General features: G+C 41.3%; 1 protein-coding gene across 1 annotated transcript in view; it reads right to left on the reverse strand.

Moving 5' to 3' along the window:
- PPP1R14C (protein phosphatase 1 regulatory inhibitor subunit 14C) overlaps positions 1-13,550 on the reverse strand; it is an 86,418-nt gene that overhangs the window by 9,816 nt on the left and 63,052 nt on the right. Inside the window, exons 2-3 of the mRNA XM_032651272.1 lie at positions 11,011-11,094; positions 9,554-9,586 (exon numbers count right to left, since the gene is read on the reverse strand). Coding sequence (XP_032507163.1) covers positions 9,554-9,586; positions 11,011-11,094 — 117 coding nt within the window. The remainder of the gene's footprint in view (positions 1-9,553; positions 9,587-11,010; positions 11,095-13,550) is intronic.

A 13,550-nucleotide genomic window follows, 5' to 3' on the forward strand; every position in this document is an offset into this window, starting at 1 on the left:
TGTAACTGACATATAGCATTATACGAGTTTCAGGAGTATGACGCAATGATTCAACATATGTAAATACTGCGAAATAATCATGACGGTAAGTCTAGTTAACATCCATCACCACAAAGAGTTACAATTTTTTTCTTACGCTGAACACTTCTACGATCTACTCTCTTACCAGCTTTCAAACATACGATACAGTATTGTGAACTAGAGTCACCAGGCTCTATGAGAAGAATTTCTAGATCCAACAAAGATTAGATACGTGAGAACAATGGAAGGGTAGGTAGTACGCACCTCTTTTCAAACGTGTTGGCAACACCTGAAAACTGTTCCAAATGGCAAATGTCCTCACCCGAAGAACTGGCTAAGCATTTAAAAATCACACTGTAAACTTTCATTGGCTTGGATATCGGGGTCACACAGGAGGCCAAAAGGGGCACGCAGTGAATCAGCCCTGAGGAACACAGCTTCGGGGGCGACCCCATCCCTGTGTGATGCTGGGATTTGCTCCCCGCAGCCACTGGCGTTATTCAGTACCACAAGTGCCATCATCACTCATCACTGAAATACTTCACTTCCCCTGCTTTCTTGGAGGGAAGGGAGAGGGTTTATCTTTAGAGAGGTTCGTTTGCTGACAGGGCACACCAGAACTGATCCTGTTTCTCATTATCTGAAAAGAGGTTTATGAATCTGCTCTGGGTGAGGGTTTGTGCCTGCTGTGCTTATAATGACTTCTGCCAACATGAATTCCTGAAGGTCTTAACAGCATCCTGGTTTCCCCGCCTTCAACTTAAAACCACTGACACTATTCTATTTACTTTCTTGACTATCCACTATTAAAGATTAATTTGTTCTGCTGGTGAGAGCAGTCCCATTAATCTATTCTAGAGATTCAGACCCCTGCTCTTAGATTAATTTATTTTGTACCCAAATTCTAACCTCGGTTTATATGCAGCAGAACAGTTCATTTGCCCTCACCAGATTCAACCTTACTGGCATTTAATTCTTCCTTCACTTACTAATGGGTTTCTCACAATCCGTACACTTGCAATTCCCTCAACGTAAGGGCCACATAAGTAATCCAACCACAGTAAATTATCAATGGAGTAAATTCAGCAAAATTATAGTCTCCCACTTTATAATCACTAAAGAAACTACTTTCATCATGGGTCCCATTATCAATGAAGAACAATATTATTTACTACAAATATATAAATCTTGTCTAAATGAAAGAACTCCATTTCTAAACTGTTTGAGACTTGCTTCTTTGATTGTGACTCCTTGCTAAAGATATAGAAATCCAAAAGTCATGTGTCAAATTGTCTTTAACTCATATTTCTTTCTTCTGTCCGTTTAAGTCTAAACACAAAAGAATGTAAAGCTGCTTTTAATATAGGGTTGATCAGCATTTAAAACGTGATCATTCATTCTGAATTTAATGGAAAAAGAAAAGGCCATAAAATCACAATCAATCACTGGAAAATGCCAACCATTTGAAGGTCCACTGCCTTTAAAGCTTGTACCTCCTCCACCAAGTCTTTTATAAAATAACAATCATTAATTTCTTGTGGGGGTGGGGGTCGGAGGGGGGGGGAAGCCTCCCCAAAGGCAAGATGCCTGTGGCTCTTCCTATAATGGTATCTCTTTCTTCTTTCCTATTGTTTTCTTGCAATTACTGTTATCATCATCATTATCATTATTCATCCTGCTTCTAAGAGTGTAGTAAAGAATTTAACCTTGCCCTAAAGGAGGTCTGGTCTTTGCCCTAGAATCCCAGGTGGCAAGCTCTAAATCCTTGGAACGCCTCCCCGATAAAAGTGCCTTTGTTTACTCGGGGACCTTGGGCCATGCAAGAGAGTCTAACAGTGTGATTTCGGTGGCGGGGCGTGGGGGGACGACACACTTCAGGTCATGTGGTATCAGCTCTATATCCCCAGGGTCTGGAGACTGAGGTTAGCTACATCCACAGTCAACCATGTCTACGTGTCCAGGTCCCAATAAAAACACTGGACTCCCGGGCTCAGGTGAGCTTCCCTCATTGGCTACTCTGTACATAACACACACATCACAGCTGAGGGAATCAACACTGTCCATGACACCACTGGGAGAGAAGAGCCTGAGGCTCTGCATTTGAATTTCCTGGCTTCTGTCCCACATCTCTCCCCCCTTGGCTGATTTTAATCTGTAGCCTTCCACTGTAATAAAACTTAACTGTGAGTATGACAACTTTAAGTGAGTTCTGTGGGTCCTTCTAGCAAATTGTCAACCGTGAGTATGGTTTGGGGACCTTGGAACTTGCAATTGGTGTCAGAAGTGAGGATTGTCTTGGGGACCATTCCCTAACACTGCAGAATGCTGAATAAGACCAGGAAATAAATGCAGAGTTTTGCTCCATGATTACATGTCTTTGGCAAGCTTTCCTAATATTTCAGGGTTGATTTTCCTCAATAAAGACAATCAGAATCAGATTTATAAATACTCCAAAGTAGAGCTTGTGCTCACCTAGTAAGAATTAAGAGAAAGGCAGTGAGAAGTAGACAGAGCACAGGATGTCGACTCAAAATGTGTCCAAATGGCAGCTCCAGCACATCCTGGCTCTTTCCCCCTGGTCAGAGGAGGCCTAATGAACGTGTGTGAGCAACTGACATACTGGGACTAAAATCCTTTGGGCCACAGGTGAAGCTTCCCATGTTTCTGGCTAATAAATCCCAACTCTTTATTATTTACCTGTCTAATTACGCTAAGACGTAATTAGGCTCTCATCGCCAATGGCTCCAACCACTAGAATATCATTCTCATTGATTTGGGTCTTTCTTTGTAATTTCCCAATTCTCACTTTTCAGAAACATGGTTCTGACGGTGACAGCTTTCAAAGGGTAGATTTCCCTGCATGTAGCCTGCCTCTTCTGCTTTTTCTAGCAGAGTACAGATCCCCTAAAATCACTCTCCATTAAGCAACTGGTTCCTAACTTAGAGAACCATGGGATAAGCTGACACCCTGGCATTTCTGTCCTTTTATTCCTATTGTAATATTCTTTGAGCATTGAAATTCTCACCATAGTTGGCTGTGTCCTTCTAAGAGATTGTTTTTAACAATCACATATTCACTACCCTAAGTCCCTAGATTAGTTACAGGCACACAGATTTCAATAAACATTTGTTGAGCAAATGAATAAAGAGAACATAGCAAAATGCCAAGCCATGCCTCCTCCAGTCACTCGCCCAGCCTCTCCCAGTTTACATTTTCCCTCTGCTGCAGTCGGCTCGGTGATTAGGGGCTGGGAGTACTTCCATGTACACATCAACTGAACAATATTTTAAACGACAGGTTAAGATATTAAATGGGAAAATAAAGATGTTAAATGGATAGAGGACTGATGTGAGTAGTATGAGTTGACAATGGCTATCACCAAAGCCTGTCAGAAAAGTAAGATGCAGTCACTGTGACACCAAAGCAGAGAAGGAGAATCTGCCTTCCTACCACCAACACAGGACGAACAACAGAGCAGGCCAGCCTTTTTGAAAGCTCTGGTCAATTCCTATGTGCAAACAATAATTAGACGTCCTTCTTCTGTACCGTCACATGGCATGACATTTCCATGACCCAGCTGACTACTGGGATTCAAAGATGCCTTTCACCACCTACTCACAGACTGAGTCATCCTGAGCGAACCCCTGATGCATATCAACTTACAGGCTTTGATCGCTAAGATGACAGGTAGTACCTCGACCTCCATATAACAGAAAGGAAATAAATCAGAAAGAAAACTCTGATGTTTATCAGAGAGCAATGGCACAGCCACCTTTAACTATAAAAAGAGGCTTCTAGAAGTCTACAGATAGAACTGGCAACTCCCTTAACAGATGGTAAGAGAGATGCCCTCAAGCCCATATACTACATGCATTTTTCTGTCCACCATCCCAGTACAATGGAAGCGCTCCTCCGTGATCCTGAGATTTGGAAACCATGCAAAGTCAGAGTGAGAGATAAGAAAAAAAGCTCCTCTCTAGCCTGGCTAGCTGGCCTCGACATCCTTCTCCCTGATTTCTACAATGTCCACTAGGATCCTTCAAATCCAAGTAATAACCAAAACAAAATTACTCCTTTTCTACCTTTAGAAGAAACATCCTTCTTCTACCTTTAAATCAGCTCTATTTTAATATCAACTACATCAGAAATGGCATTTGCTGATGTAGTTGATATTAAAACACCATTAATATCACCATTAATGGTGATATTAAAACACCATTCTTACTAGTTAATCACTAATCTGTTAAGTGTGGTGACCACAATTATACTGCTGTGTTTTCTAAAGAGTCTAAGTCAGGAAAGATTTAAATGTCAAGGGTCCACAGTTTGGAATATGAATCAACATGGGGACACATGAGTCCCTTTCTTATTAGCCAGGGACCCACACAGGATGAAACCATGGAGCCACAGTCTGTGACAGGAAGTGGCATGCCAAAACAATATCACTTCTGTGAAATCAGCAGCTTCTTTAAAGTCTGCTCTTCAACTCGAATATCATTATCAGTGAATTTGGGCATTTTGCGTATTTAATATGTAATGGAGTAGCACGGCCTTATATGGAACCAGATTCAGCTAGCATGTGTCAAGCTCCATGTTATTTGCTTTCCTATGTACCCTGACTTCTCCACTTATTTACTATGTCACCTGACGCAAATTATGCAGCCTTCTGTGTCTCACATTCTCTAGCTGACGATCATAGTGCCAACCTCACAGCTCCGTTGCGAAGGTGAAATGAGTTAATACATGTGATTAGATCAGTGCCTGGCATGTGCTCAGTAATGACTGAGCTGTTATTATCATTGTTGTTGTTGTTACGGCTAAGAGAATTATCATTGCAAACAGCCCTTACTAAAACCCAGGGAGGTGGTCATGATTACCTCCATTTTTATAAAGGAGGAAATGGAGGCTCGGAGAGGTTGAGAAAATTGCTTAAAGTCACACACGTTTGCTGCCGGTGCTGGTGTAAGACTCTTGATTCAAAGCCCAGCCTTCTTTCCACCCCTCACTCCCCACCCCAGCCTCTGCGATGAGACTATAAATAGACGTGTCTGATTCCGCAAAGATGGCTTCCTTACATTTCTAACTTCAAAGGGGCATAATAATTGTATGTAAAATTCTTTTGATCAAAAAAATAGCACCTCCAGAGAAGACGACTTGAAAAGGAACATCATTAATTTGTTAGGCATTTAGCTGAGATAAGACAAAGTCCTTTAATGTCCTAAAGGTCTTGCCGAGTCAAGCAGCTTAGGAAGACCGGCAGGATAGAAAGAAAGAGCACAAGATCAGGTGTCAGAAACTCGGGGATGAGTCCTGGCCTCTCTGCTCACTGCTATGAGGTCTTAGACAAGGTACGCGAGTTCTCTACTTCAGGTGACGGTTGTGAGATTAAATAAGATAATGCTTGTTCCCGCAATCTGAACTCTAGAGCTCTGGGGAAACACAAGCTATTATGTCTATCATCACAATCCAGGGGCCAGTAAAATCTGTTTCTTATGCACGTAAGCTCAAAGGCAAAACTACCCAAACTTTTCTGAAATGATTCTTTAATAGATCAATGAGCTTGACTGAAACTCCCCAGCATTTGACACCATTTCCATTCCTAGAAACCATGTGCTAAACAAGGAACGCGAGAGGCTCACTCGTAAATTCCAGCGCTTTTTTTCTTCTTTCTCCCTTTGGAACTCTGAGAGCATTCAAATACCATATCCTGTCATCTCATAAGCCTCCTTACAGAGACCGGATGAGGAACGCTTTTGTTCCAGGAGGACAAGACCTTGCACTTCATCTAACTGTTGTAAATGAGTGTAAATACTTTTCTCCCTAGACACTGCAAAACCTTGAGGGAGAGGGGAACTCATGCATATCCAACCTTTCTCACCTAAACACCAAAACATGAACTTCTCCACCCAGAAGAACTGAAGAAAAAGGGAATGATAAAGTGAGTAAATGGCACGTCTATACCCACCAGTCCGGATCTCCTCTCAGCAGCAATCCCCCACCCCCTCATCATGTGTTAATTCATCAGCATAATCCACCACTTTTCCTGACTACAGTCCCACTAAGCTTGTCGAACCCTTCACAACAATTTGCTACTGCTCTCCAAATACCTGGTTGTTTTAACTCTTACATTAACTTCCCAACTAACTATAAATAAAGGAGTTCTAGTCCTCAAAGAATTAAATGGTGAGGTCTTCTGCCACCTTCCCATCCTTACTTCCAAAAAGGCTGAAACCGGATGATCAACCCTCAGATAGGAGTTAACAGGATCAAACGCTTAAAAAAAAAAAAAAAAAAAAAACTCCAGAAAAAAAGATGTCCAGATAGTGACAGTATGAGGAATCCCCCTGTTCCATATCCACACACACTGAAAAAAATCTGATTTGCAACCTGGCCACTCCATGGTGAGACCCACCAATGGACAAGCTGTGCTCACACAGATTCCAATCAGTGTACTGGGTCCTAACATTCAAACATGGGTACACTCCCCAGAATCACTAAAGACAGACAAAAACAGACAGAAAAAAAGGTGATTCTGAGAAAATGCAGAGGGCAGAATAATCTTGAGAACAAAAACAAAGAAAATATAACATTTGACTGATATTCTCAAAGGAAAAGAAAAGAAATGAGTGCATCCATAATATAAGAAGAAATACTAAAATGAAATAGTAGACAGTGATTTAAAAAAAGAGTTCTTAGATATTAAAAATAAGATAGCTGAAATTTTTAAATATCAGTAAAATGGCTAGAAGATAAAGTCAGGGAAATCTTTCAGAAAGTAGAACAAAAGATCAAGGAAATGAAAAACAGAAGGGAAAAGATAAGACACTAGAGGTCCGATCCAGAAGGTAAAACATCTAAATAACAGGAGAGCCAAAAATATAGAATACTGAGGGGAAAAGTAATAAATGATAAAAGGCAAGCTTTGAAGAACTGAAAGGCATAAATCTTCAGACTGAAAGAGTTTACAAGGGTGGGAGGAATTGGGAAACTGGGATTGACACATATACACTATTGATACTATGTATAAAATAGACAACTAATGAGAACGTATTGTATTGCACAGGGAACTCTATTTAATGCACTGTGGTGACCTAAACAGGAAGGAAGTACAAAAGAGAGGGGATATATGTATACGTATAGCTGATTCATTTTGCTGTACAGTAGAAATTAACACAACATTGTAAAGCAACTATATTCCAATAAAATTTAATTTAAAAAATAAATAAAAGAGCTTACAAAGTACCCAGCATATGAATAGAAAAGGACCCACACTAGAGTGTATCACTGTAAAATTTCAAAATATGGAGATAATCCTAAAAGTTAACTGAAGGGAAAAGAATAGGTCACCTACAAAGGTCTGAGAATGGAAAAGGCATCAGACTTCTTAACAACAGAAGTAATACAACAGTAGAATAATGCCTTTAAAACTGAGTTTTAAAAATGAATTTTATTCTAGAATTCTACATCATCCAAACTATTGACCAAGATACATTTTCATATATGCAAGGATGGAAAAATTTACCTTTTATGCATCCTTTCTCAAAAAGCTACTGGATGATGTACTCTAACTAAAATGAGGAAGACTGGGATTTAAGAAACAAAGCATCTGAACAGAACTTTCAGGACAGTAGCTACTCAGTAAACCCAGAGAATAACTTCTCCAGATTGTTGCATAGGGACTCCAGGAAGAAAGCCTGGAATGGAGGAATAGTAATTGTATGTTGGAGCATACAAAAAAATATATTACAAGTTTGACAAAGATTCTGGAGAGTTTAACAAAAAATATCAATAGGCACTAAACAAAAATAAATGACAAGGTAGTTATCAACTCCAGGAAAAACAAATGACCATACAAGAAAGGAGCAGTGGTCATATTTTACTGTTTGACTTAGCAGTGAAAAAATTTGTTTAAATCATAATATTATGAACCTTGACTACTGACTTAAACTAATACTGTTACATAACTTTATTGAGGGGATGGAGGGAAAATGAATTGTGTGGAGAGTGAGGGATCTATCATATTTCCTCTTAAGTCAAGAAGTGAAAAAAAAAGTAGTAAATGTATATTTAGGAATAAAAGAGTAAATAGCAGAGAAACAGCCAAAATTGTTGTTGTATAAAAATATATAAATAAAGTATGTAAATATAAAATATACACCTCTAGGGAAGGGGACCAAGGAGTGGGAAAGACACTCCTACTTTTTCTTCATAAGCCTAATAGTATTTTCGGCTTTCAAAATTATGAATATGTATTACATTGATTAAAAATATATATTTTAAAAATTAAAATTAAAATATCTCTATGAATACAGAATGTAATCAATATAAAGGAAAACTGGAGATTGTAAGAATAAAGCTCAAATAAGTAACTGACCTCAAACCAAATTACCCTAAAACCCCACACTCATTTAAATTTTACACACTCTTAAAAGCATGCTTTCCTCTCACTTTGTAATTATACCACTTCAAAAAAACAGAAGTCCTACCATCATTGCTTTGATATTGCAAACAGACTACAAAACATCTGATGGATCTTCTAATTTCTCTGATTTATCACAGGAACAAACTGAAAGTACCTCTTTTACCAATATATTCATAACTGATCAAATTCTTAATTTGTACACTGTTCAAGCTTTTGGTCATTAGGGTATACATTAAATGCTTTGGTCTAATCAAACTAACATCTATTGTTTTTTACATTAATACTTACACACTTGACAAATATCCAAACAAACCATAAAATTTATCCTTCCAATCAAGGCAATCGCTCAATTATGAATGACAGAATCAGCTTTAAGCTTTAAAAAAATACATACCTATACACTTAATAGAATGTATTCTCCAGTTATAAATCTAAAACTTTCACTGAAATGATTCCAAACCCTCTCACAATTTCCTCTGAAGTTTGGCCTTTATATAAAAGCAGGCAACACACCCAATTCCATTAGTTTTAAGTCTTCCAGAACCAGACGTGCTGAGGTTTACAAATAAGCAAGTTAGTACTATTCAAACCCGTGAGGGCTTCCCTGGTGGCGCAGTGGTTAAGAATCCGCCTGCCAATGCAGGGGACACGGTTTGATCCCTGGTCTGGGAAGATCCCACATCCCCCCGGAGCAACTAAGCCTGTGCGCCACAACTACTGAGCCTGTGCTCTAGAGCCCACGAGCCACAACTACTGAAGCCCATGTGCCACAACTACTGAAGCCCGTGAGCCACAACTACTGAAGCCCACGTGCCTAGAGCCCGTGCTCCGCAACAAGAGAAGCCACGACAATGAGAAGCCTGCGCACCGAAACCAAGAGTAGCCCCCGCTCACTGCAACTGGAGAAAACCCGCACGCAGCAACAAAGACCCAACGCAGCCAAAAATTAATTAATTTAAAACAAACACATACCCTTCACTTATGGATAATAATGGCTACTTAGTGTACACATAATCATCCCGCTTATTATGGTTTAGCTTTAAAAATAGACAAATTGATTTAATAAAAACCAATTCAAACTTGGCATTTAGGAAAAGTAATTTGTTTACCTCTGTTGGTTTGTAGCAGTCTACGAGAGCTTCCTAGAATGAAATACACAGAAGTTTTATTTTAAAATTCAGTATCATTTTAAAAGTGAAGTCAAAAGTCATTTCATATTTATAGTATTATGCGTAACATGGTAAATCAATTTTTCATATTGACTACCTAGAACCACACTTTATTTCAGCATTTGTTGGTCCTCTGAAGATACAAAAAGTTGTACCCTTCTTTTGCAGGAATGCCTTGCACTCTTCAGAATACACACACACACACACACACACACACACACACAGAAGCACACACACACACACCCATCCTTCTGGCTGCCAATGTGGTTAATAATGAACTGGATACACTTAAGTTGAGACATCCTGTAAGAGATGGTGACAATCATACTGGACATGGAGAGTAAGAGCCTGGCTGTGATTTAACCACAGAGTAGCCTGTCACATCTCAGCAGGCTTTGGTTGTCCTACCGTGGGAACCAAAGGGGGTAACCTGATGGCAGCCAAAGCCCCTTTCAAGTTCTTACTTTTAAGAAAAAAATTTTATGTCATTACATTTTTTATAGAACTGGTGGCGGGTTTTTTGTTTTTGTGTTTTTCGTATTGTAACTTTCAGAACTAGGATGCTATCTTCTCCCAGCTAAATTTACAAACAATAGATAAACATTAAATTGAGACTGTTCACCACTCAAGAGACACTAGCAATTATTAACACATTAAACACATTCAAATGTACCCTTTACTTGCCTTTAGTGATCATTTGCCATCAGTGATAACTAACAGCCATTAACAGTAAATATCAGTGAACATTAAGAACAATGGCAGGTCAAAGGTTAATTGGTTTTAGAAACTCCCAAATGCAGATTTTAAAATGATAGATTTGACTTCCTGCGGGAAGGGAAATAAATAGTTTATTGCTCTGGACAAAGGAGACATGGGGCATCTCAACATCCATTGTATCAGGTGAGCATACTCCAATAAAGGTTATTTTATTAAACAGAATTATACAGTAAACAATCTTATCTAGAAATTAATTCCATGAATGATATAATCCACAACTGCAAGACCAGAAGCCTGAGCTTAGATACTCCAGTTCTAGCTCAGCCCCTCTCCTTCTCATATAACTATGGGACGTCACTTCCTTCTCTGGCAAACAGATCTTTGGAGAGAAGAAAGAAAGAACCATCCTTCTTGGAAAGAAAGAACCATCTTTCTCCCAAGAAGTTAAGGCTGGAGAAACTCATATCTGTAAGGTGCTTTAAGAACTGACTATAGTCAAGACCTGTCTTATCACCAGGGATGCAGTTTGTGAGGGTGAATACTCAGCATCCCATTGCTTTCTCTCTGCAAGCGGCCATTGCCCGAGTGCCGCCCCGGGGCAGAATCAGTGCAAGCCAGCTCAGGAGACCCAAGTGGATTCAAGCATCCATCAAAGGTTCTAGATTTTGAATGCTGCTCACCCGTAATTTTAAAGCTCTCTCTTCTTCACTGTCTGCATCAAGAAGATCGTCAATGTCAATTTCCACATCTGGCATTTCTTCTTCCTGGGGGGCAAATGTGAAAGCATTCTATTTAGTGAGATACTACATTGTACCGAACCAATTTAGTTCAGTTACATAGATGCGTTGACAATTAAGGGGGGTGGGGAAGAAGAGACTAGGAGGAAGGGGAGGAAAAGAAGAAGGAATGGGAAGTAGGAGATAGAGAGAAAGGCGGAAACAGTAGAAAAAAGGAAGAAGAGGTGGGAAGGGGAAGGAGGGAAAAGGAACCGAGGGAGGAGTAGGGAGCAAAGGAGACATATGAGTCACAAAGCGTAGAAAGTAATGCTATTTTAAAAATGACAATTTTCTACTTTCTGGCAAAAAAACTGCACATCTGAGTATGTAATGGGGGATTGGCAGATTATAGGAAGAGTAGTGAGACTTGCAGTTTCCTGCCCAACATCTACCCTTCCCTGATATTTTTTTGGGGGGTGGGGGGGAGGTCCGCATCTCCCTTCCTAGCTCTGGGTCTGGGAAAACCTGAGTGTGCCACGCATTTCTGAGGCAGGGCTCTTGGGTCAATATCACCCCAACCTCAGTTACAGACTCAACCGAGACTAATGGGGGTTCTGGGAACAGCTCTTTCAATAGAAGCGTCCCTGCTGGAGAGCCAGCTGAGGAAGCCTGTAACCTAGAAACTGCCGGCAACAATCGTGCAACCACGAAGGGAGAGCCTGACTCACGGTGGGCAGAGTGGGGAGAAATACGGAAAGAGGGTTCTGGATAACGTCACCGAGTCAAACCACTTCTGAAGCCCACCGACATTCTAGTAAAGCCCCATTATTATGAGTCAAGTTTCATATTCCTGCAGCCAAAGACATCCAGTCCATAACAGAGGGCAGGAAAGTCCAGCTGCAATGCGGTGACAGACCTCACTGATTTGGAATCTACAGCTCCAACCCACAGTAGGTCTTGGCTACCTCGCATTCTGTCTGTTACCTGATCTTCCCCACATCTCTGAGAACGCTGAGAGAAAATCGCATTTAGGACAGGGCTGTAATTTTGCATTTCTCCTTCCCACGAGGAGCCACTGGCAGGCCAACTCGTCCCAGCCACAGGGATGGCCGAGGAGTGTCTGCAGAAGCCATGGAGAAACCTGTGTGGGGGACACCTGTGCGGACCCCTGGGCTTAGCCGCTCTGTGCCAGCTGTGTTGTCTGGTCTTCAGGGGCAAGGCTGACCTTCTGAGAACTTCCTTTCTAGTAAAATGCATTTACTAATAGGGCTCAACCATTCTCTTTCCTGCTCCAACACAAAAGTGACGACTCAAGTGTTTTGAGGAAACTGAGGGATATTATACACCACTGTGAATAATAATAAGAAATATATATATTGGTCTCTGCCTCCAGTTCCTGACACAGAGCTCCTAAAACCCTTGTAAATAGGGGTGCTGACTTTTGTTTCTTTACTACGGTGAGATATGCAGTCCATACTGGAAAGCTCAGATAAAGCAGAAGGAAAACTGAACCCAAAGCAGAGGGGCAAATCTAACATCTTAGTCTTATTAAGGTTAAAATCTCTTTTAAAAGTTTGAATAATAATACTAACAAAAAATGGGAAAAAGAAAAGCATATCTCCTGGGCTTTTCTGGTGGCGCAGCGGTTGAGAGTCCGCCTGCCAATGCAGGGGACACGGGTTCGTGCCCCAGTCCGGGAAGATCCCACATGCCGCAGAGCGGCTGGGCCCGTGAGCCATGGCCGCTGAGCCTGCGTGTCCGGAGCCTGTGCTCCGCAGCGGGAGAGGCCACAACAGTGAGAGGCCCGCGTACCGCAAAAAAAAAAAAAAAAGAAAAGCGTATCTCCTTAGAAAATTCAAATGACCTTAGAACTAGGAAAGAACACTTCTTACTGGAGAGTAGGGAGAGGAGTAAAACTAAAACAGAATCACCTGGCTTCCGAGAATGTCAGGAAAACGTTACAGGGGTGGAGGTGTATCTGCCTATGGGAATATTTGACAGTATGCACCAGGCCCCGAGACTCAATCTACATATGGCAATGAACACAGCATCACTGCCCTCCGCTTAGATCCGGCTGAGCTGCTGTGGCTTTCCCCTCCTTCACTAGAAGCCATCCATCCCACACTTTCATCCAGCCAGTGTGTCTCTCAGACTGGCACAGAGCTGCTGTTTCAAATGAGATGCCATTTTTAAGCCCCCTCCAAGGCAGAGCAGGGAGATGAGTACAGATGTGGCCTCCATCAGCAGGGAGGATGCTGGAGGATCCCAAGGCTGTGCTCCATTCAGGCAGGATGGTGCGCACTGCTTCCCTGTATGGGTACCAGCCTCCCTGGCGACTGCGTCCCCTCCACCCTGGCATTCTCTTGCCCCAATGTGGCCTATGCCCGACTTCCGATCTTGTGTATATTTGGAATTGTGGCTGAAAGTAAGACTGCAGGGGGAGGGGGAGTCATTTGGGGAGCCACCAATAGTGGTACAGCTCTCAAGGGTCTGCCAGACTTTCC

Source organism: Phocoena sinus, chromosome 12 (assembly GCF_008692025.1).
Source record: "Phocoena sinus isolate mPhoSin1 chromosome 12, mPhoSin1.pri, whole genome shotgun sequence".
NCBI classification, from domain to species: domain Eukaryota; kingdom Metazoa; phylum Chordata; class Mammalia; order Artiodactyla; family Phocoenidae; genus Phocoena; species Phocoena sinus.